Source organism: Heloderma suspectum, chromosome 6, assembly GCF_057233095.1.
Source record: "Heloderma suspectum isolate Gila_16-S chromosome 6, 16-S_ref, whole genome shotgun sequence".
Taxonomy (NCBI): domain Eukaryota; kingdom Metazoa; phylum Chordata; class Lepidosauria; order Squamata; family Helodermatidae; genus Heloderma; species Heloderma suspectum.
Genome location: NC_139463.1, coordinates 94,381,272 through 94,406,851, shown reverse-complemented (window position 1 = coordinate 94,406,851; position 25,580 = coordinate 94,381,272). Strand labels below are relative to the sequence as shown.

Sequence of the window (25,580 nt, the reverse complement as noted above, 5' to 3'; positions counted from 1 at the left end):
AAGGCAGCCCCATGTATAACGCATTGCAGTAATCCAGACGAGAAGTTATCAGAGCATGGATAACTGTAGCTTGGCTATCTCTGTCCAGATAAGGGCGTAGGTATACCAGCCTAAGCTGATAAAAAGTGCTCCGTGCCACTGAGTTCACCTGTGCCTCAAGTGACAGTTCTGGGTCCAAGAGCACCCCCAAACTATGAACCTGATCCTTTAGGGGGAGTGCAACCCCCTCCAGAACAGGTTGGATATCACCTAGCCAGGCAGATGAACCACCCGCTAACAGTACCTCCATCTTCTCTGGATTGAGTTTCAGTTTATTGTTCCTCATCCAGTCCATTACCATCCGTGCCCAGGCCCTGATTCCGAACAGCCACTGCCTCACCTGGGTTTGATGAGAAAGAGAGGTAGAGCTGGGTGTCATCCGCATATTGATGGCACCTCAGCCCACACCTCCGGATAACCTCCCCCAGCAGTTTCATGTGGATGTTAAATTAATAGCATGGGGGATAAAATAGAGCCCTGTGGAACCCCATGGCACAACTGCCATGGCACAGAGCAAAATCCCCCAGCACCACCTTCTGGAATCGGCTCTCCAGTTAGGAGCGGAACCACTGCAGTGCAGTGCCTCCAACTCCCAACCCAGACAACATATCCAGAATGATACCATGGTCGATGGTATCGAAAGCTGCTGAGAGGTCTAGGCGAATCAACAGGGTTGCACTCCCCCTGTCCCTCTCCCGGCAGAGGTCATCCCACAGGGTGACCAAGGCAGTTTCCGTTCCAAAACCAGGCCTGAAGCCCAATTGAAATGGATCTAGATAATCTGTTTCATTCAAGAGTGCCTGGAGCTGTCCTGCAACCACCCATTCAAGCACCTTGCCCAAGAAAGGGATGTTGACCACTGGCCTATAATTGTTATAGGTTATAACCTAAGTCCAGTTTAGGCTTTTTCAGGAGTGGTCTGATTACCGCCTCTTTTAAAGCAGCCGGCACCACATTCCTTTGTCTGCATACTGAAGGTGTCCCATATTGCATCGATCTGTATGCCTCTGATTCCTACTTCTCCTTTTTTTCAGTCTGAAGGGATTCCATATTGTGGTGGTCTGTATGCACTGTGATGGGGTGCTGAGCTCGCCCTAGATAGTGCCACCATGTCTCACAGTCTCAAAAGCAGTTTTTACAGCCAGAAACTGCTTCCAGATAGTGTACTTCAACTCAGCTGTTGATGATAGCTTATGGGGAAAGTATGCACATTGAAACCTGAACTAGTCAAATGGTGGTAGAGCTCTGCATCAGGGCTACTTTTGATGCATCTGCCTCTACCACAGAAGTTTCTCATGAGTCTAGATGTCTCAAAATGGGAGCAGTGATGAACCATTTATTTAAGTCAGAGTGAAGAACCTCAGGCCTGGGGGCCACATCTGGTCAAGCTTTCTTCCCCTGGCTCTACCCCCTTTCCCCAAACACTGAAGTTTGGGTAGTTTCCCAATTTTCCCTCCATTCTAAAAGGTTGAAGTGCCTTCCCTAAGGCTTAGTTGCTGTCAGTAAGAGCTTTAAGCAAAAATATGTTGGGGCTTGTTTTTTGGTAGTTTGGGGCACACCCCTTTTGCCTTCCAGCCCTGCCAGTTACTGGAATGTGGCCCCTGATAGTGACTCCTTAATGGAATTCAGCCCTCAGGTGGAAATAGGTTCTGCACCCCAGCTTTAAGTGGTCAGGGGCCTGCTGAGCCTGGGGCTCAAGCAGAAGTGGGAATGCTTTCCTAATACATTTGCCAGAGGGGTGCCAACAAGGGAAACTTGGGTATAACCATGTAGTAGTATTTGGTGAACCCTAGGAATTGCTATAGATTCTTAATAGTTCTTGGAGGATGCCATTATAACACTGCTTGGCCCTTCCGGGGATCCATCTAGATACCTTAGGGAGTAACGATATGACCAAGGAATTCTACATGGTTTAAAACAAAAGAACACTTCTCAAGCAGTCTGTCTTCTTAGAGACATTGAAGGACATGTGTGTGCATTAGGGGTGTATGAAACCCTGCTTACCTGGCTCCGCTGGGGTCCTCAGGTGGGGGGAGGCAATCTGTTCCTCCCCCCGGAATCCTCAACAGGGGGGAGGCGATCCATTCCATTAGATAGCAGTCCTGGGAGTGACAGAGCGCAGGAAGCAGACTTGATGGACGTGCGACGCCAACGCAGAGAGCGGCGCCAAATGGAGGGCGTGGAAAGGAGGCGTAGTGCCCGGTTGGCGTGCAAACAACGGTTGCACCCAGAGGATCCAAGGGAAAAGGGGAGGGACTCTCCCTAGCCCTTAAGTTCAGGGTCTGCCAGTGATTCCCTTTCAAACGGGGACCAACTGTTCCAACTTAGGGCATAGGTACTCTGCTGCTCATATCTAGTTGCTAAACAGTAGGGTTGTTAAGTTGTAAAAAAGGAATAAAGCTTTGAAAAGAATCCCTTTGTCTGTGTCTGGACTTGGCTACTGGATTAGACTGAGAGAGGCCTCCAAGGAGCCCTTGACACACCCTCAGCCATTTCTTTTCCCTTCCCAATAGTGTTAGGGACTCCAATTTACCTAACTCCCACCTCCTCAATCTCAGATCCCAACAAACCCTTCCTACTGCAAGTTGAAGAGTCCGAGCATATCCATGGCCAAGTTTAAGCTCCAGAGCCAGCCTCTGTGACAACTCAGCTAGTTTCCTCACAATCCAAATTCTTGTTGCACATTTACAGTCTAATTTATTTTTATGCTTGTATTTAAATTGTGTTTTCTCTACCAGGTTACTTCCCCCAGAGTAATGATTGTGTATTTTAAATTCTTATTTGTGCTTAATAATTTCCCCATTGCTCAAAGAAGCTTGTTTTGAGTTCCCCCTTTGGCCAAAGACAGTTTTAAGTTCCCCCTTTTGCCAAAGACACACTATTGACATTGGTTTTTTTTTTAAAAAAATATATCATTTTGACGGTGTGTGTTTTTAGAAAGTGCACAGGTTTGTATATGTATCTAGAAAGAGTACATTCAGTATAAGTTCTGGTAGAAGTGGCAGAGCTGGCAGAGCTTGGACATAGAGGGCACATCAGTGTGAGACAACACCCTTTCCACCTTTCTGACCTTGTCTTCGTAAATATCCCTTGTTCCCCTTCCCACCCAAAAAGCCATCTCCCACTCCCCAACCTCCCTCCAGTGTTTTTCTATTCCTTTTTAGAAATAACAGTTTTTGTGTTTTCTATCAGGTTCTGTGTCTGCGGTTTATTTATTTATTGCTACACAGATGTGTATATCACTTTCAAATAAGATTGCCAAAGAGGTTAGCATAATAATATGACAATAAAATAATCACTGTTGAACAATAAAACCATAGTTATAACTGGCTGGGGAAGGCTTGCTTGAAGGGGTAGGTCTTAAGCAGGTGCCTCAAAGTCAAAACCGTAGAAGCCTGCCTGATGTTAATAGGGTGTGTTGCAACACTAAATGCCCTTTTACAAGTACTCCTGAGTCCTGAGATGAACCTCAGGAGAATGTGGCACCAATATAGGTACTCCTTCTGAGGTTGCAAAGATGGGCAGGGATATAAGGGGTGAGGCAATCCTTAAGGTTCCTTTCTCGGGCCAGTTTCTCATGGCTCTGCTCCCATTCCCTTGGGGTGGTAGCATACACTTCCTGTCATGTGATCAGTGGTGTGGGATGCTTCTCCCTGGAGAGGTGAGGCCCTATGAGTTCACCTCTCCCACTGGCATGGATAGGCCTGGAGCTACAGAGCATATTTGCTGTGGCTGTCAGTGGCCTGCTAGTCAGATGCTGGCCCTTCCCATTTTTTTAGGAGCTACTAGCTACCCATTCTCACCCCTAATTTGTTGGCATGCTGCTCTTTCCCATGCTGATCACCTCTGCTCCCCTTACCTGCTAGATGGCTGCCTGCATTTTCCCAGCAGGACGGGGCTGCCTGCAGACCACTGGTATACGCAGGTACAGGGTCATGCCCATGTGTCCAGGGAGGCTAATGGGGGATTCTTGGGAAGTATTTTTCCCTCCCCTGGTGTTTCCCCGGTGCCTGCCTAGGCCTTGATTGCACCTGGGTGTGGAGGATCATAGAATCATAGAATAGTAGGGTTGGAAGGGGCCTACAAGGCCATCGAGTCCAACCCCCTGCTCAGTGCATGAATCCAAGTCAGAGCATCCCTGACAGATGGCTGTCCAGCCTCGTCTTGAATGCCTCCAGTGTGGGAGAGCCCACCACCTGCCTAGGAGGGAACTCTATCTGTCTTCCAACCCCTAGCAAATTCAGGAATGACACATGTGGCAAAACAAAACCAGTGTTTCCTTATCACTTCACAGATATGCATAGGGAATGGAAGAAAAGCAGCACGCATACCCCAAAAAAGGAGGTGGAGGAAACCCCACTCCACCAAGGGCCCTGTTGCCATGATTGAAGGTGCAGCTTCCTGTCCATCCATGCAAGAAACAGTGAGAGACATGGGCTGCCTTTACACTAAAGAAAATCCCCACAGTCCTCCCGTTCTGAAGCCTTTCCACGTGTATTGTGGGCTCCCAGACAGTGACCACGTGATTGCTGAGAGGGGAAGCTTTTAATTTTCAATGTTCCATAGACCTCAATGAAACAGCGCCATCTAGTGGTTGTTTTAATGATGTTACATTCCCAGTTTAAAAAATGGTTCATTAGTTCTGGATTTATTTGAGATGGAAAAACCAGGAAATACCTCTGGATGTGCCCTGGAGGAATAATGACATCATGAAAAGGACCCCCAAACTTCCATGAGTGAGCAATCCCAAGAGCAGGATAAAAGCCCCATGTGAAGGAGCCCATAGCCTCACAGGTGCCATAGCACCAACATGCTCTACAGCTTTGGAACAGATCCCCACCTCTCTCTTTGAGCTATAGACTAGAGTGGAGGTGAAAAAAAAAATTCCATCTGGAATCTGTAACTTGAAATAACTTCTTTGCTCTCCAGGTTTTCCTCCACAATGCAAATATCCCCATCCACCTTGCCCAGGAGAGGATTTTGGAATACATTGTTGACAGCCTGTTACTGGAATTCCCTAATAAACCCATCTCCTTTTTAATGGATGTCTTTCTTTATTTTTAAAAAACTTTTTGCAAATACTCCCGTGGCGGGGGGGGGGGCTCTCTGTATCTTATATAGATGCTCACCCCTCCCACACATTTTTCAGGTTTGAAATGCGGATTTCATTGCAATGAAATACAAACTTGAAAATGAAAGGGGTTTTATGTGCTCAACATGGAATAAAGTACATCAGTAGTTTTCACTGGGATAGAAAAGAAATATATGATATGCCATGCCGCTGTCTGGAGGAAAAAGGGTAAATGTGTCAATATTTGGCATATTTTACCTTACTGTACCTGTGACAACTTAATTTGATTGATGTGAATTTTTCCCCAATGGTAGACTGCATGAGTTAGATCACAGATTCCAAGTTTCAAGATATAATCTCCACAGATATCATTTTCATAATTTTTAGACTTACAGTGGCAGAACGGGGTGTGTGTGTGTGTGTGTGTGTGTGTGTGTGTATGTCTCACCTTAACTAAAGGGGAACTCGAGTGCCCCTTTAATACCATCTATATCAAAGTACTGGGAGAGGTCATCCAGGGCTTTGGAGTAAGATGCCATCAATATGCTGATGATACGTAGCTCTATTGCTGTTTGTTACCTGACTCCAAGGAAGCAGTTGACAACTTTAAATGTTGCCTGGGGGTGAACAAGCAGAGATTAAATACATACATCTTTGTTGCCCTCCTCTGAACCCTCTCCAGTTTGTCTGCATCCTTCTTCAAGTGTGGTGCCCAGAACTGGACACAGTACTCCAGATGAGGCCTAACCAGTGCTGAGTAGAGGGGAACTAGTACTTCCCTGGATTTGGAAGCTATGCTTCTATTAATGCAGCCCAAAATAGCATTTGCCTTTTTTGCAGCCACATCACATTGTTGGCTCACATTCAGCTTGTGATCAAAAACAATTCCAAGGTCCTTCTCGCTTGCAGTGTTGTTGAGCCAAGTATCCCCCATCTTGTAACTGTGCATTTGGTTTCTTTTTCCTAGGTGCAGAACTTGGCATTTATCCCTATTAAATGACATTCTGTTGTTTTCTGCCCAGCACTCCAGTCTATCAAGATCACTTTGAATTTTGTTTCTGTCTTCCAAGGTATTAGCTATCCCGCCCAATTTTGTGTCATCTGCAACTTTGATCAGCATTCCCCGCACCTCCTCCTCCAAGTCATTAATCAAAATGTTGAAGAGCACCGGGCCCAGGACTGAGCCCTGCGGTACCCCGCTCGTTACCTCTCCCCACTTTGAGAAGATCCCATTGATAAGCACTCTGAGTCCAATTCTGTAGCCAACTGTGGATCCACTTGAGAGTTGTTTCATCTAGCTCACTTTGAGCTAGTTTGCTCATCAGGATGTCATGGGGCACTTTGTCGAAAGCTTTGCTGAAGTTGAGGTATATGATGTCCACAGCATTCCCACAGTCCACAAGGGAGGTTACTTGATTAAAACATGAGATCAGATTCATCTGGCAGGATTTGTTCTTGACAAATCCATGTTGGCTTCGAGTAATCACTGCATTGTTTTCAAGGTGCTTACAGATGGATTGCTTTCTAATCTGCTCCAGAATTTTCCCAGGGATTGATGTCAGGTTGATTGGTCTGTAGTTCCCAGGTTCCTCCTTTTTACCCTTTTTGAAGATAGGGACAACATTAGCCCTCCTCCAGTCATCTGGCACTTCCCCCGTCCTCCATGATTGCTCGAAGATAATAGACAGTGGTTCTGAGAGTTCTTCTGCCAGTTCCTTTATTACTCTAGGGTGCAGTTCATCTGGCCCCGGAGATTTGAACTCATTCAAATTAATAAGGTGTTTGTTGACCATATGCCTATCGATCTCAGGCTGCAATCCTGCCCCTTCAGCCTGTACTTCGCCGCTGCCAGGGGGCTCATAGACCCTCTTTTGGGAGAAGACTGAGCCAAAGTAGGAATTGAGCACCTCTGCCTTTTCTTTGTCATCTGTTATTGTTTTGCCATCCTTATTTAATAGCTGAATCACCATTTCTTTCCTCTGCCTTTTACTATGCACATAGAAAGAAGAAAGAAAGAAAGTTTTTTTGTTGCTTTTAGCATCCCTCTGCTCATTCTCAGCTTTAGCCTTCCAGATGCCATCCCCGCAATTCTGTGCTACCTGCCTGTACTCTTCCTTTGTAGCTTGGCCTCCCTTCCACTTCCTGTATGTGTACTTTTTTGTTTTCAGGTCATCTCTGAGCTTTTTGTGAAGCCACATTGGCTTCTTCTGTTGTCTTCCACCTTTTCTTTTTGTTGGAATTGTTTGTAATTGTGCCTTGAGAATTTCCTTTTAAAAAAACTCCCACCCATCTTGGACTCCTTTTCTCGTTAGCATCGCTTGCCATGGGACCTTACTGATCGTTGTTCTGAGTTTATTGAAATTGGCTTTCCTAAAATCCAGGGTATGTGTTTGGCTCCACTTGGCTTTTGCTTCCTTTAGAACTTAGAACTCAAGTATAACATGGCCGCTTTCCCCCAGAGTTCCTGACTGTAACTGCTACTTTATCCACTAGGTCATCTCTGTTGGTTAGGGTCAAGTCAAGGATAGCCAATCCTCTAGTTCCTTCCTCTACTTTCTGTAGGAGGAAGTTATCTGCCACACGTCAGGAATTTCCTGGAGGGGCCATGTTTTGCAGAATTTGTCTCCCAACAAATATCGGGGAAACTGAAGTCCCCCATTATTACTACATCATGATTCCTTGAAACATTGGCTATTTGCTTTTCAACAGTTTCATCCTTGTCTTCTCCTTGATTGGGTGGCTGGTAGTAGACTCCGACCACCAGGTTCCTTTTATTCTTTGCACCAGTTATTTTAATCCAGATGCTCTCAATGGGGCTACCAAGTTCCTCCTCCTGTATTTCTGTGCAGATATATGTATTTTTCACATACAGTGCAACCCCACCTCCCTTTCTGTTCCTCCTGTTCTTTTTGAACAAGTTATATCCTTCAATTGCTGTATTCCAGTCATGAGAGTCATCCCACTGAGTCTAAGTTACACCTATTAAGTCATAATTTCCCTCCTGTATTAAGAGTGCAGGTTCATTCTGTTTTGTTTCCCATACTCTGGGCATTAGTATATAGACATCAAAGACCATGTGCTTCATGGTCTGGCTTTCTTCCTACATATTTGTGAAGACTATTATTGGGCACTATTAGAGCTGTTCTCTTTGTTGTGGTGCATGAGCCTTCATTGTTACCTCCAACTTTACGTCTCCCTTCCCCGTAGGACTAAGTTTAAAGCCCTCCTGTTAAATTTCTTCATGCTGTGGCCAAACACATTCTTCTCAGTCTTTGTGAGGTGCAACCCCCTCCCTTGCCAACAGTCCATCTTCCAGGAAGTATAGCCCATGGTCCCAGAATCCAAATCTCTCTCGTTGGCATCACCTTCATAGCCAGTCATTCACCTGGAGTATTTTTCTTTCCCTTTCTGTCCCTCTTCTACCTACTGGAAGTATGGATGAGAAAACTATCTGGGCCCCAAAGTTCTTGGGTTTCCTTCCCAAAGCTTCAAAGTCTGATGTGATTTCTTCATAACTCTGCTTGACAGTATCATTTGTTCCCACATGGATGAGAAGAAAGGGATACCTGTCAGTGGGCTTTATGAGTGCAGGCAACCCTTTAGTCATGTCTCTAATCCATCCTCCCAGGAGACAGCATACCTGGCGAGTCCACAGGTCTTCTCGACATACTTGGGTTTTGATCCGACGCAGCAAGGAGTCTCCCACTACTACTACTCTTCTCTTCTTGTTGTTGTAGGCCTTGGTTTCATTGCCTTTGCTTGACTGACCTTCAGCCTCTTGATCCCTCTCATGTGGGGTCCCCTGTAATTCTTCCTCTGCAGGCTGTCCTCCAGTTTCAGGACCCTATGTTCCTCTGGTTGAACCAAGCAAAACAAAATGGCCTTTTACCTTTTTGTAACTGGATCCCAGTGCTGACTTACAACAGTGATTCACACCTTTTCCTCCCAGTAAATCAGATCACATCAAATCCAGTTAAACTGTAAGAAATTGCCCTCCACTTTTCTTGCCTACACAAAAAGGGGTTAAAAAATGGCACCTACTACAAGAATAGGTTGGATCAGAATGTTTTTAGTGGTTTTATTGTCTCTACTGAACAAAGAGACAATTGACATCACTTAAGGGTGTCATGATCAGAGCAGCAAACACCTGTTCTCTTTGAGCTCCACCAAAGAGGATGGATCTCAATGGAGGCATAGATCGACGGTATGTCCTCACAGGAGACACCAATGTTCCTGTTTGGAGCATTAGTGCAATATCAGAAATTCAAGAAATAGAGCCTGGAAAAAGAGCCCTGGTTAGTACTTGGATGGGAGGCTGCCTGGGAATCAGGCTTCCTGCACTGAGCAGGGGGTTGGACTCGATGGTCTTGTAGGCCCCTTCCAATTCTATGATTCTACTAGGTGTTGTATGATAGGAACATTTCGGAACACTGACAGCTATTCTCTTCCCACCCCCCAATACACTGCCTATGAGCTTGCAGTTCCTCAAATTATCCATGTGGATAGATCAAGTGGGTATATATGGGTGCCCTGGGTCTTTTCAATTGAAATGATAATTTACTGATATTTTGGAAACTGGTGACTTCTTTTTTCTACAGTTGAATCTGACATGATTAATTCTCATTCATATTGATTCTGAGGTGTACTTAAAAAAATTTATCAGAAGCACTGATACACATAAGGTAATGACATTGAGGGCACAATCCTATCTATACAGGAAAAAGTAGGGTTGGGTGAACTCACTCCACTCCATGCTGCGTGCCGCTCTCCAGACACCTGCTGGCCACCCAACACTGTTCGCAGTGTGTGCCGAGCCACCGGGCAGTCCGCGGATGCCTGACGAGAGGCATGCAGCCTCCCACTCCTCCACCGAGCCACCATTTTGTGCAAAATAGCAGCTCAGCCTTTTCCATAAATCAGGATTCTGTGAAATGGTGGCTGTAAAGAGTCCCATTGACACAATATTACAGGTGTAAATGGTAATATTGTGTAAATGGGCCTCTTTATGGCCACCATTTGTGCAGAATCACAATTTACAGAAAAAGCTGAACTGCCATTTTGCATAAAATGGCAGCTCAGCAGAGCAGCGGGGACCACTGTGCTTGCCCAACTTGGCATGCGCTGAGTTGGGCATGTGCGGGGGTCTGCAGACTGGCATCTAGGGGGCTGAGAACCCGCCAAGCTCAAGCCCCAAACCAGATGCTTGTGACATCCATAGGAAAAAGTTCTATAACTCCCAGCATGGCTGGCTGGGAATGCTGGGGGATGTAGGGCTTATTTCCATCTAAACATGCATAGGATTGCACCCTAAGTTTCAGGGTTCATGTCTGTCCAAATCCACAGAAGGTATGACAAGCTTTTCCTGTATGTAGTACCCCTGAACAAAGGAGGTGCTGTATTTATTTTATTATGGAAAGGGAGTGGGGAAATTTAAAAAGTCCTGTTTGATCACATGGCTACCTTCATAAGCCATGTGCTAATTTTTCGATGGCGTAAGTGGAAGGAGCTAATAATTGTTGTGATAATTCATCAACACTGAGTCACACAAATATTCATCATTGGCATAACCTGAAATGGCTTCCTGACCTTCTGACCTCAGAACTGGTAGTCAGCCATCACTGGCAACTCTCCAGAAAAAAATAACCTGGGGAAACAAAGGGGTGCCAAAGACCATTCTTAGGGGAGCAAAGTTTTAACCTGTTCTATATAAGACCTTGATATACATTGACTGAAACGTGGGAGAATGAATGTGGTTGCAGGAAATATTTTGGTGTAATGCCTGCTGCCTTTTGTACCCCATCCCTCTCAGCTACTGAGACAAGATGAGCTGGGTGAGAAGCTGGATGCCAGAAGTTATAAATTCTCTCTCCAGACCTTGGAAGTGTTGTGTATGTTGGAGAGTTAGGATTTCGTGGTTCTCATTTTAGTGAAGGATGGGTGTTTTTTTAGCAAGTCAGGTAGCAAATCTTTCCACTGGACCATACCACTCTTCCGCCATGATGTGAACCATAGCTATAAATGCGATTGCATGGAGGACACAGCATTTTGTGTATGTTGCCTTCAGAACGTTATATATAATACGGGACCCACATGCAACAAATAAAAAACATAAGTGCAAGGGCAGCAACTGTTTTGTTTTTTTAACGAAAGTCATGATGCAGTGCAAGTGCGTATGAAGTACACATGGGCAAAACCATCCAAAATTTATGACCCAGGCAACCAATTATAAATATAGGAAATGTAGCAAAGCAAATGGAACAAGCTGAAATCTGGCATGGCAGAATTTTTTTTGGCAAATAGCTCTGATCTTGCATAACCAGGTGTGGCGACCCAATGTGGTTTAGTGGTTAGAGTGTTGGATTGGGACTTGGGAGACCCAGGTTCTGGTTCCAACTCAGCCATGAAGCTCACTGGGTAACTTTGGGCCAGTCACTGACTCTCAGCCTAACCTACCTCACAGGGTTGTTGTAAGGATAAAAATGGAGAGGAGGAGGATCATTTCAGCTGCCTTGGGTTCCTTCGGGGGAGGGGGGAGCAGGATATAAATGTAATAATTAATAAATAAATTACCCTAGTAAGCAGTGGGGATGGAGTCAACCCTTTAGGATAACACCAGTTGTTGTCATCTTCAATTTGTAACCCTCTGATGTTTTCCCAACACTTCTTAGTCTTCTTCACATGGAGGTTTTATCCTGCTATTGAGATTGCTCACTCACGGAATTTTGCACATCCTTTTCATGATGTTGTCAACCTCCAGGGAATACCCAGTGATATTTCCTGGTTATTCCATGCTAAAAAGATCCAGAAATAATGAAGTATTAAAATATGTCTGATAGTTGCACTATTAAAATAGCCACTAGATGGTGCTGTTTCATTGAGTTCTAAGGAACCTTGAAAAATAAAAACTTCCCCTCTCAGCAATCATGTGGTTGCTGTGTGGGAGCCCGCTGTAAACGTGGAAAGGCTCCACAAAGGTAGGATTGCACGGGTTTTCTTTAATATAAAGGCAACCCTTCCCTCTCTTTTCTTACCATGGAAAATTCATTAAGAAAAAAAGATGGAATAGCTGCACGATGTCTTATGATTGTTACCACTATGACCTCTCCATCTGGAACCACCTTATGTCTTTTTTTCTTTCCTCTCTTCACTTTGACCTCCTGCAGTTTCCTTTCCGCTGCTGGCACTTCATCCACTGAAGCCAAGTCTCTGGCTGCTCCCATTGTTTTCTCCCCCACTCCTTTTCATGTCACCCCTGAGAACCCACTGCCCGCTGTACCCACTCCTGCAGAAACTCAGATAAACAATCTTCTGCCTTGTACTGCATGCACTGCCTATCTCAGCACTCCTCATCTCTGCAGGGTTATAAAGAGTTTCTTTGTACCAACTCAGAGCAGTGATTTCCTCTGTTGTCAACCATGACTGAGAATAAAGAGGATATGCTAAATTTAAAGGGAAATTTGGCATTCAGATTTCTCCTCCCTGTCCTGTTTGGGAGTGCCCAGAAGCAATTTTCTGATTGCTGCTGGAAGCAGAATGATTCACAAGCTGGTTCTTTTTCTAACCCGGCAAGGCAATTCCATATACCCAACTGTCTCTATTTATCAAGGACACATTTTTGCTTGTTTGTTTGAATCCTTAGGATGGGTCTCATAACTTTGATCAATTTGTAACCCTCTAGATGTTTTGTCCTGCAACACCTATCAGCCCCAGCCAACATAGCCATTGGTGACGGATGATGGGAGTTGTAGACCAAACCATCTGGAGGAACACAAGTTGCCCACCCCAGGGCAGCTCTTTGCATGGGAGTGAGTGTATGAATTGTAGGATCTTCTCTTCATAGTACTGTATTATTAAACATGTTTCTGCTGGAGCTGTATGAAGGGCAGAAGAAGACCTGATCATACAAGGAGAGGGAGCCTGTGGCTCCAACATGCTGATAGTCATGTCTGCCAATGATTAACACACACTCTCCACTGACAAGCATATGTGTTCGGCATCCTTGGTGTCATGGCATGCCCCATGTCAACGTAAGCAAATCACTCAGGCCCCGACTACATGGCACTGCTTTGCCCCCCCCATCGCAACTGCGCAGCAACGCGGCTTCAAATCACCATGCTCTGCAATACGCTCACGATGTACTGCATGCTTCCCTAAGAGACACGCCTGCCCTTTTTTTTGCCATTATACTGAAATGTGCAGCTGTGCATTCCAATGAGTGTGGGGGTGTGACACATCAGTGGCTGTTTTATATTTGAGGGGCTCGGCTGTGTCTTTCTGACCCTGTTTTAGGTAAAAATTGGGTATTTTGTGCTCCTTTATTTCTGCACCATCAGTTTGTCAATTCCCCAGCCTGAGACTCTCGCGATGGTTCGCACTCACAAGCGTGAGCGCTACATGCCTAGCCATTGCTCTGAAATGGTGGCTAGAGCAATGTTGTTCCTCCCGCAAGACAACCCCCCCCCCCCGCCGAGCCCTTGGATACTGAGTCCAAAAGCAACCGTTGCGAAGCTGCAAAAATGTGCGAAAGTGTGATTAGATAAATGAAAACGCCCCTCTTTGCCTCGATAACTGCGCAGCTGCAAAGAGATGGGGGAGCAAAGGGGTGTCACAGAGTGACGCAGGCACTATGCATGCCTACAACACACCCACTGTAAGATGCGAAGCCAGTTTGGGGAAGGAACAGATGGCCCGCAACTGCAGGGGAACCCACAGCAAACCCAAAAAAATCGCAGTAAAATGACTCCTTGGAACTCCACTTTTTCTGGGAGAAAACCACAGATGGCTGCGAAGTTGCAACTACATCATCTATCACGAGGGACCTCAACTCATACCCGCCCCGGAAGCCCGGTGTAGATGTGGCCTATGCACATGCACCCTGCCTGATCTTGAAATTGGTGAAATGATCTGAAGGTTCTGTCAACTGCTCTCCACCCACCCTAGTGCCTTGTCATGTCATGTATGAAGACTTCTGTGATTGTATCTCTCTCTCTCTCTCCCTGTATTGTTACTGGCTCTTGTGGTCCACCCACTTCAAGTTAGGGGCCCCAGTGATAACTTGCTGATGCCAGCAGTCCTTGAAACTCTAAGCTCCCAGGGCCTTGTGGTACAAGTTGGATGGGAGCTGTGTTATCAGATGCTGTTCTTTTATCTTTCTCCTCCTGTTGCAGACATATCAACTGAGGTGTGTCTGTTTTACAGGAAAAACAGCTTAATCATTTCTCAATGGAACATGGAAAAACTGGATCCTAGGTCATTTCCAGGGACAAACTGACATTCTCAGGTGTTCTTCATCTGGCACGCTACAAAGTGCTTACTGATTCTATCAAAGAAGGGCTACCTTTAAAGATGTCAACACCTTGCTTCTTTCTGGGGTTGGCCAAGTTGGCAAGTTCAGTCGATGCGGCTGAAAATCACACAGCCAAGTGAGGGTATAATATACACCGACAAAGCTTGTCTCATCGCAGCAAGTAACAATAGAGCTCTCCATGGTTTGGCTTCTACGGGGGTTGCTTTTCATGGGAAGATATCCAAGGATTCTGATCAAGCAAGAACAGTTTTCACAGCCATGGGAATCTGGCCAATGGATCACAACTCCTGGGAAATCTGGTTCCATTCACTCTGCTTGACATAGCCCAGCTAGTATAGTTGTCTCATCTCATTGTTCTCAGACACAAAAAAGAAAGAACAGAATGCAGAAGTTTCCAGTGTAATAGTTCAGACATAGGGCTTCTCCATACCAGGCTTTTTATCCCACAACTTACCAGAGCTTCTGCTTCCAGATTCTTTGTGGGATTAAGATCAGCTCCTTACACGGGCTGACACAGGCCTTTTTTCCAGGACTTCTCCTGGCTGCAAGTTCTACATGCTTCATTATACAACTAGTAGATGGTGCTGTGATGTAGCAGAACTGCACAATTTCACATGGCCATTCAAGTGGAATGACATTTATTACTGCTTATTAACCCCGATTTATTATCCCCAATCTTTTTAAAACCAGGATAAAGGTCAGAAAGCGAGGGAAATACCCTGGAGGTTGACAACGTCATGTAAAGGTCCTGTAAACTTCCGTGACTGACCAATCATGAGCATGCAATAAAAGCCTCATGTAGAAATGCTCACAGAAAAATAACAATGCTTCAAGCATGCCTGTGAAACCCTGGAGTGTCCTTATTATGTTGATTTCCATTACAAGAAATTACAGTTTCCCTGCTCTAACCTCCCCCACCCCCCGGAAAGTGCTCTTAAAAAACAGAAGTGAAACTTTAGGATCATGATGCAGTCTAAAGAATCTGTAAACAACCATGGGTAAGGAATCACAAGCGCACAATAAATGCCTCATGTAGACAGGCTCAGAGAGAGATTGTGTTTCCAAGGGTTTTCCCAGTTTCACCCCCCCCCTTCCTCAGTTCAATAACTGAATGGAGTGAAGAGAAGGGGTTGCAATTTGGAAAATCATACAGAATTGGGCACCCAAAGCCTGACATCCCAGCTTTGCTCCCCATTGAGATTTTCAAGAGCAGCCTGGCACCTCTGGAATTCTGGTGCCCCAGGCAGCTGCCTGGACTGCCTATTGGGTTGGGCTGGCCCTGGAAAATTCTCTTATTGCACAAAGTTTCCAAGAGGCACATAAGTGTTGACATGTGATTGAGGGCTTCTCTACATGTGACTTTTATCCTGTGATGGAGATTGGTCACTCATGGAAGTTTGTGGGTCCTTTACATGGCATCATCACCCTCGAGCACCTCTCCTGTGGTTTCCGATCATTTCCACAGCTTAATTTGAAATGGAAACAATGAGCTAATAAAAAGAAGTGCTTTGAATTGGGTTGGATTTGTCCATGTAAAGAGGAAGTGGTGCTATAACAACAGTGCCATCTAGTGGCCGTATAATGAAACATATAGAACTTGCTGATAAAGGCAATCCCTGGAAGGAAGGAAGGAAGGAAGGAAGGAAGGAAGGAGAGAGAGAGAGAGAGAGAGAGAGAGAGAGAGAGAGAGGAAGTGCATGTGAAGGAGCCCATCTTAATCCCACAAAGAAATCCAGAAGCAGAAGCCCCAGTAAAGTTGCAGGATAAAAAGCCTGGTATGGAGAAGCCCTGTAGTTACCATGTGCCTCTCCTCTGTAGCCAAGCCCTGCAGGGCTGACATTTGACAAAATCAAAACATTGATTGGAGGTGATGCAGAAAAAGTCTGGTCCTCATCTAGAAACCACAGCAACATCATCATCCTGGGGCTTTATGATAGTTCAATGTCTGCCTTGCATGGTTCAATGAACTCTAGGTGCCCTGATAATATACAACAAGGGTGTGTGTAGATAGAATATAAAAAGAGAACTCAAAGCATGTTTGCAACAGTATGTACTGCTTTTTCTATCTACCTGTGACTATAACGCATCAACAAATCAAACACGGGTAGATATGCTCTTTCTCCACAGGCTGGCTGGCTGCTCCATCCCTGCCACTTCCTCCTCCTGTCTCTCCTCCTCTCCCCTTCCTGGGAAATTAAACAACCAGCAGCCACTTTCCTGAGATGGGATGAGATTGCACTGCTCCTGTTACTCATGATACTAGATTGCACTGCTCCAGTCTCTCATATAGGGATGGATGGACCCATCTCTGTCTGGGGTGTGGGGGAGATCAACCAGCTGCGCTCCCCACTGGCGCAGCCTGGGCCCGCTCAGCAAGCCTGACTAGTGGCCCCACCTGCCCGCCGAGCCACCCTTCCTCTCTGTGCCATGGACTCTAGCAGTCAAGCCCTTGTGCTTTATGCACACAAGGGCTTGACTACCAGAGTCCTCAACACAGTGCACCCCACAGTGCTCTAGCCCCCGGCCTCCTCCCAGGGAGGTCAGGGCTAGAGGACTGGGGTGCCACCAAGGCCCTTCCTGCCCAAACCAGATGTCAAGGGCTTCCTTCACAGCCGGCAGAGGCAGGACGAATCCTCCTCAGTGGCACTTCCAGCGGCTCACTGAGCTCTGGGGTGGTCGGTGGCTGGGTCCATCAGCACCCAACAGCTCAGCGAGCAGGGTCCAGGAGGCCTGATGGGGGGGGAGTACATCAGACTCCACCCCCTCTTCAGTCTCCTGCGCCATCCCTACTCTCACAATACTAGTACCTGGGGTCATCCCATGAAGCTGATTGGTGGGATATTCAGGACAGATAAAAGGAAGGACTTCTTCACACGGTGCATAGTCAAGCTATGGAATTCCCTACCACAACATGTAGTGATGGCCACCAATTTGGATGGTTTTAAAAGGGGGTTAGATAAATTCCTGGTGGAGAAGGCTATCAATGGTAACTAGTCCTTATGACTATATGATACCTTCAGTGTTAGAAGCAGTGTGCCTATGTACACCAGTTGCTGGGGAACATGGGTGGGTGGGTGCTGTTGCACTCCTGTCCTGCTTGTGGGTTCCTGGTCAACAGCTGGTTGGCCACTGTGTGAACAGAATGCTGGGCTAGATGGACCCTTGGTCTGATCCAGCAGGGCTCTTCTTATGTTCTGTCTCAGCACTCAACTCAACTTTCTCAGCAGCAAGAAGAAGAGGAGAAAGTGGCGATGGTGGGGGCAGCAGCAGTATAAGAGAGCATGCACGTGAGTGAGCTGGGTAATGCAATATCTGGCATCTAAATGCCTGAGAAAGAAGCAGCGCAACCTTCTCCCCTCTTAGAAACCTGGCTCCCAGAAGGCCTGTTCCCCAATAGGAAGAAAGAAGGAGGGTGAGGTGGCAGTGAAAGAGGAACCAGGTAGTGGGAAAGAGTACATGCCAGTGTTCAATGAAGGACCATAGCTCAGTGGCGGAGAGCTTCAGCTATTGGGCGGTATAGAAATGAAATAAACAAACAAACAAACAAACAAATAAATAAAATGCTCTGCATACAACAGATCTTAGTTTCAATCCCTGGTATATCCAAGTGGGGCTGGGAAATTAAACCCGATCTGGAACAGGAGATGTGATGGCCCAGAAAATAAACAGAAAAAAATTGGGGTGACACACAAGCATATATTTTTTAAAACACACACACACACACACATTTTTTCCATTCTTTTCAACAGGGATTTTTCTGGGAGGGGCTGTGGCTCGGTGGTCGAGCACTTGCTTTGCATACAGAAGGTCCCAGGTTCGATCCCCGGCATCTCCAGGTAGGTAGGGCTGGGGAAAACTGCCTGAAACCCTGGAGAGAGCCTCTGCCAGTCAGTGAGTCTTTCTGCATGAGGGTTTTATTGTGTGCTCATGATTGCTCACTTACAGTAGTTTGCAGGTCCTTTACACAACATCATCATCCCCCAGGGCTTCTCCCATGCTTTGCAACCATTATCATAGGTGGTGGTGGTTGTTTTCTTTTCCGAAGGACGAGAGTGTGGGATTATTTAGAAATGGCAGAATGAGAGTCTCATGAAATTGCACAATTCTGCTATACCACAGTGCCATCTAGTGGTTGTATAATGAAATGTATAGAAAGGCAGAGAGAGAGAAAAGCATGTGTAAAAGGGCGGATCTTTGCAAAGAATCTGAAAGCAGAAGCCTTGGTAAAGGTGTGGGATAAAAGCCGTATGTAGAAATGCCCAGTGTTGCCAGTACTGAGCTAGATGGACCAATTATCTGGTTTGGTATAAGGTAAATTCCTATGTTCTTATGGGTGTTTTCCCCATTTTTTTCTGGGTCCCTCCCCCAGCTTTCACTTTTCTACGTGAAACCTAGGGGAGCGATTTCAGATCACTATGAAATAAAAACAAAACCAGAATAATAGATACAGTTATAGATATAGATTTTGCGCAGAGTGACAGAAAAGCAACCTCAAATAATAAAATGCATCAATCACCCAGGAAGCCAAGAGATCATACAAAACCAAAGGCCTGACCAAATAAAACAGCCTTTAAAGAGCATCGGCATGCCTCTAGTGCATGTGGGGAGCATACTGATTTCCAGGGGTATATGAGTTCCACAACCCAAGAGCCATGGGCCATGTCCTCTGCCAGTATCAAATGCCCCTCTGATGGTAGTGGGACACAAAACGAGGCCTCTTGTGGTGATCTCAGTGAATGGGCAGTTCGTCTGGCTGGTTGGGGCAAGCTGGGAATTGCAGGGTGCTTTTTCTGTCTACATTTGTGTAGGATTGTGGTGCCCTAAATGGCCAAAATGGTGTCAGATCCCTCCCATCTTTCCTGGGATGGGACACTTGAGAATATTTTCCTCTGAGCCAAGGGGACACCTGCTGTGTCAGCCACAATACTCTCTGAACATCAATTTGCTTTGAATATCAAATGGCTCTTTAGCCTTCTAGTATTGCTTCTTTCTCCTCCTTGCCCTGTGGGCAGCTAGTGAGAAGCTTCATCACCCACATACCTGCCAGTCCCGTACTTAACAGAAATTAATTCCCTCACAGGCGCCTCATGGGCGCCCTTCACTTCAGTGTCACCTGTAACTTGGCAGGTGCTAATGAAAATTATCTTTAGGATATCCAAGTACGATGGAGCAGCAGGGTGGGTATTATCTCTGAGACACACTATCAAGAGGCCAATCACACGAATACATTTCTCTGAGGGCAAGGAAGTTTTTGACATGGTCACTCAGTCCATCCTTCTGAGCTGGATCAGTGTTAATACAGAGACGCAGCTGTATGTCTGTGGGTTTCCTGGACAGAGGTCCACTAGACAGTACATGATCATAAAATCGATGTAATTTTATTATATTTACAAATGTAATAAATTGTAAAATTTATTTCAATGTTAATAAATAGTATTTATTACAATTTATTAAAATTGTAATGGGGGGATTTTAATTGGAGAGGCCAAACAGCAATAAGTGGGACTGTAATAGCCTTCTGCATTTCACAGATAAAAACAGGGACATATTTAGTTGTAACTAGAGATGCTGGTGAAGTTCTTCCGGGTGAAGTTCTTCCTTGGGAGAAAAATCCAAATGGGAGAAGGATTATTAGCTCAGTTTTTCCCCCAATGAACGTAATGGAGCCATGCCATTCCATGACATTCAGTAGTGGAAGACCCCGTAGAAGGGGTGCATAACCCTTTTCAACCCAAGGTATGAATTCTACTTTAGAGAAGCTGGGGGGGGGGGCATTCCCATGGTGGTTGGGGTCAAGGGTAAAAGGGGCAGGCCAAAAATAATTTTTAAAAATACTGGCACATTTTTACCTCAGAGTTCTTACTGCCTTGGGAAAAGCATTCAGTCTCTAATAATGTGGGGGGGGGACAAAAGCTGGGAAATCATCAAATGATCAGTGATTGGGGAAGGGGATGGCACCTTCTGGGGACACTGGGACCCCTTGAGGGCTGGATTTGCCCCTTGGGCCTCAGGTTGCACACACCTGCTCTACAGGGTGGTGGAAGCCCATCCCTAATGGGTCCTCCACAGAGGTGAGCTCTCCTCCCCCAGCCTTGTTTTTGCCCCTGCAGCACCCCCCATAAAACTTAATGTCACAGCTTTGATTGTATGATGGGGGGGGATGCTGCAGGGGGATCGGTGGGGTGAAGTAATTTCTCTGAGCCTTCAGATTGGCTAAAAAAAAAAAAAATTATCTGCGCTTTTCTGATTTTTTTTCCTCAGGAAAAACCAGATGATTTCTGACTTAATCTAAAGAGAGTGTCCCTAAATACCTCATGAGTCTTGATTGCACTTATTTTAGAATCTCTGCAACTCAAACACATTCAGCAACATTTCCTATATGTGTAGGTAGCTTGGGGGGCAGAGGGGTGTGTGGAAACAGTGCATTTACATGCAAGTGTGCTGGAGGAATCAAAATGCATCAGTCCTCCACTTAGGCTGGATGGGGCAGGATTTCACTGTTAGAGGTGTAATTTTTTTAGCTATGTTTATGAAAGTGTCGTACACATGTGTGTACATCAATGACATTTTGATGGAAAGGGCTCCTTCAAAAGGCAAAAAAATAGGGGCCACATTTGTGGTCACCACTATCCTACCCTCCCTCCCAATTCGGGATATGATGGGTGACTAGTTCCTGATGTTCTGCGCTTCAAAACTGTGCATGAAGTGCAAGATCAGGAATGATCCCACAACCCCCTCAACACCTCCAGGCTCATGGGGAGGGGAAGCTGTTTGTGCCGCCACATTGTGCTTAGGAGTTGCTGTGAGCACCACTGAAACACAGAATGAGGTCAGGGTGATCTCTCTCTCTCTCTCTCTCTCTCTCACACACACACACACACACACACACGTAGTTCTAAGCTCAGGAAGCAGGTGGGGATGATCTGAAAGGGCTTCAGATATTCATGGGTCATGTTTGCCGGGGTGGGTGCCTGCCTGTCCATGTAGCAAGCACAATGAGCTCTTTCTCGCAAGTTGGGAACTGGGAAGGGGGACAAGGGCTCATATCAGTGGGGAGATGTAGGAGTCTTCCAAAATGGCGTGTAAGACCAGCAATGATTCCTCACCGCCACTGTAGTTCAGGAAAAAAGAGCACATCCGTGTTGTGCTGTGCAGTGGAAGTGCTCTGAGTGTGTCTGAAGCACAGGGATGATCTGTTGATCTCCTTCCCAGATTAGGAGAAGGGATGGGCTTGCCAAGGGAGAGGGAGAGGAACATTCTCCATGGCAAATGTGGTAGGTCAGGTGAATGTGTAGATCCTTGCTTAGAAATCTAATGTTGTCCCTTCTTGGACCTGGCAGTGCAGCCAGCCAACCAACTTGAGGGTGAAGTTTGAGCCAGGGATACCAGCAACAAGTGGGACATTCATTCTGCTTGTAAAGCCCTGGGGCAAATATCCCATTTGTCTAATGCAAGGGTCAGCAATTCCAGATGTCTTGGCCTGCGACTCCCATCATCCTTCGCCACTGGCCACACTGACTACACAGCTGGTGGGAGTTTCAGGCCAAAACATTTGGAGGGCCACCAGCTGGTCCACCCCTGGTCTAACAGATGGATTGTACTACTCTAGTGCCCATTAGGGGCTAATTACATGTTATGTGCAAACATATGTAAAAATGGTGCCCCATCACAGGTAAAAAAGCAAAGCAAAGCTGCTTTTGAGGGGAGATGGACTTTGAGAAGATAAATGATGGAGGGACAAAGTGATTAACCTGTCATTTCTCCACTCCAAATCCCCCCCCCCCCATACATATGGCCTTCCCCCTTGCTGGATTCAAAACTGGCTTCCAACTGTGTTTTGAATTCTGGGTGGCCTTTTGGAATGGAAAAACAGCAAGTGGGGAAAGTATTAAATGTCCACTCCCACAGCTACTCTTCTGCTCAAAATATCATCATCATCATCATCATCAAACAAACCCAAACCCAAATCTAGCGTTGGGCCTCTTTTGAATGTAATATGTGATTGACTCGTTTCAAAAAGCAGACTTCAGAAATATTTCTTGATTACATTTCTATCAATCATGCCCTTTTTCCACGGAACGCAAGACAGTGGTGTTAGAAAAAGAGACTCCATAACCGTTGGCGCCTCAGTTACATAGGAGCCCGAGTGGCGGGAAAAATGTGGGCGGAGCCAAAAGGAGAACCATAATGACACGCTCATGACTAACGGCTTGGTAAGCTGATACTGACTGTTTATTGGCTATTGACTTGGTAAGCTGATGTACTGACTGTTTCATTGGTTACTGGCAAGAACAATAGAAGCGATATGGTATAAAAGGCTTTTGCACACGTGTCTCGGCGTCCAGACTGCTCTGCACTCGTTTTGCAAAACATTTCAATAAAATAGTGTTGGATCCACTGCTGCCTGCCTGGCATCCTTTTCTTCTAAACCGGAAGCAAGAACTTTTTATCTAACAATTTGGTGCCGTGACTCGGATCCTGCTTCGGGGCGCGTCCCCTTCGCGCTGAGCTGAGGGGCTGCGGAGAAGTGGCCACAGGCGGTTGTTTTACACTGCCTTCTCCTCACGACAGCGGCGGCGGAGGTGCTTGGGGACCAACGCCAGAGGGAGAGGGAGACGTGATCACTCCTTTTTGGCACCGGCAGTGGATCAATAGGCAGCTGGACGTGGCTGCGGGCGGGACAGAGGAGGCCTCGGGGTGAGTGAAACAGCTTACTTTAGAGGACACACACGGGACGGTGGTGTGTTTGTGATTGTGTGAGACGCCTACGGGCGAAGTGAGTGAGGAGCCCCGATCTGCATTTCCTTGTCTCGGCGACGGGCTGGGTCAGAGGAGGGCGAAGCGCGAGATTTGTTGAGTGAAATCCCACCGTCATGGGCGGGTCCCAATCCAGGCTCACGGAAGAGTCCCATACGTCCTTGGAGTGTTGTTTGCGCAACTGGTCACATTTTAAGCAGGATTATGGAACTAAGATGACGAAGGATCGACTTGTCCTTCTTTGTGCCTGGGAATGGCCGGTATTAGAACTCAAATGGACACCCGAGGGGTCTTTTGACCCAACCCTGGTATCTGCTGTGCGCATAATAGTAACGCAAAGGGGAAGTTGGGATCAGTTCCCCTATATTGATTCATGGGCAACTTGCGTACCCCTCAGCGGCCGCCCCGCCCCGTGGGTAGTTAAATGTATGTCCTTGGCCCTCCCTGTGATAACTGAGAAAAAAAATTGACAAGGAAGGGAACACCTAGGGTGGTAGCTACGGCCCCTGAGGATCCGTTGCTTCCTCCTCCCTACGGGACGGCTGTCAGGAGGGGACCATGCCCGCCCCAGCCTCCATTTCCCCCAAGGGAGCCTGCCCAAGAGTTGCAACCGTTAAAAATTCCCAAGATTGGGTCTATGACTGAGTTCGAGGACACTCTCCAAGATCGTTTGGACGCCCTCGAGAAAGATTTTAAAGAGATGAAGAGTGCTTGGGGGCCTCGAACCCAGGAAAAGGCGCCTGATAAAGAGGGGGAAACGAAAGGAGGGCCTAATTACAATTTACGAAAGGACCCTCAGCCACCAATAAAATTGACTTTCCCTATTAGAGAGGTCCCCGATCCTACCACCCAACACCCACAGGGGACAATGTTTGTTTACATTCCCTTTACGACATCTGATTTGTACAATTGGAAACAGTTCAATCCTCCCTTTGAGGAGGACCCCGGTCCATTGTTGTCCTTAATAGAAAATGTGAGGCTCACACACAATCCTACCTGGGACGACACACAGATGTTGTTAAACACTTGTTTCCTTAGTCAGAAACCGACTATTCTTGCCGGCGTGCGCGCCAAGCTTAGGGAGGAGCTCCCCTTGTGACCGAAGATGAGATAGCAGCGGTGTTGCCTTTAAGACAGCTTGATTGGAGACTAGCCACCGCTGCACAAAGGCAGAGGCATGCCGTATTTTCAGCTCATTTTAGCAGGCATGAGACAAGCTGCGCGGAGGGCCCCCAATTTGCAAAAAGTTCTGACTTTAAAATAAGACAAAAACGAGCCTCCTGCCGTGTTCCTCCGAAGGCTAAAGGAAGCCTTCGCCAAGTATACTGATGTTGACTTGAATGACCCAAATAATTTAAGGATTCTCACGACTCAGTTCATGGGAAATAGTTGCCAAGACATCAGAAAGAAGTTGCAGAAGGTTGAGAAAGGATTGGCAGCTGACCTAAGTGTTTTACTAGAGGTAGTTCAGAAAGTTTATGAAAGACAAGAGGCAAGCAAAACTCCTTGCTGCTGTTCTCAGGCCAGAGCAAGGAGGGGTTAAGAAGGGTGGAAAGGGGAACAGAAAAGGGCCTCCCTTAGGAAAAGATCAGTGCCTTCTATAAAAAGATTGGACACTGAAAGCGAGACTGTGAAGCCCTAAAACAGAAAGAGAAAGAAAGTAGATGGTCAAAATTAAAGTTGGGGGCCGCTCCTATGATGCCCTTGTAGATACAGGGGCCGCCTTGTCCATTCTCCCCCTTAGCAGACCACCAACGGGAAGTGGGGGATCTACCACCATAATGGGAGTCGAGGGAAGGGCAACCCGAGTGCCCCTTTCTCATCCCTTGCTCACCAAGGTTAGGAAAACACACCTAAAACACGCGTTTGTCTGTACCCCCTCCTGTCCGGTGGCATTGTTAAGAAGGGACTTATTGACTAAGCAGCCAGCAAGCAGTAAAGGCTCCCCCTCTTTTGGATTCTCCTGATGCAAGCAGGGAGTCTATTGCAAAGGTCTCAAGCAAACTGGGCTCCGTCAGTCTGAGTGCCATCAGCCATTCCATCTCTTCTGCTGACATTGGGGCCAACAACTTCCATGGCAACTACGCCTTTGAGGGCATTGGTGATGAAGACCTCTAGGGGCCCTGCCCTAACGCAACTCTGTGAGATGTAAAATCTCCTCCTGGGTGGATCTCCATGTGCCTCAACCCCAGCCAGCTGCCCACCCTCTTGTCTACATGGATGGGGAGACGGCGCGACCGCTATATGAGGCGCTGCAAAAAGATAAATGAAATAAATGAAAATGGACTAAAAAGAAATAAATAAGTCTTTCCTCAGTCTCAAAGCTGCCCTTGTGTCACCACCTGCCCTGGCCATACCAAATCCAAGTCGATATCGCCACACTGCTGCTGACAATACAGGGCACAA

At 46.5% G+C, this 25,580-nt stretch overlaps 1 protein-coding gene across 1 annotated transcript in view; it reads right to left on the bottom strand.

Moving 5' to 3' along the window:
* The window catches only part of LOC146341888 (vomeronasal type-2 receptor 26-like), a 72,473-nt gene extending 52,798 nt beyond the window's left edge, over nt 1-19,675 (bottom strand). The window contains exon 1 of the mRNA XM_084807728.1: nt 19,458-19,675. Coding sequence (XP_084663854.1) covers nt 19,458-19,675 — 218 coding nt within the window. The remainder of the gene's footprint in view (nt 1-19,457) is intronic.
* Between the last annotated feature and the right edge of the window lie 5,905 nt (nt 19,676-25,580).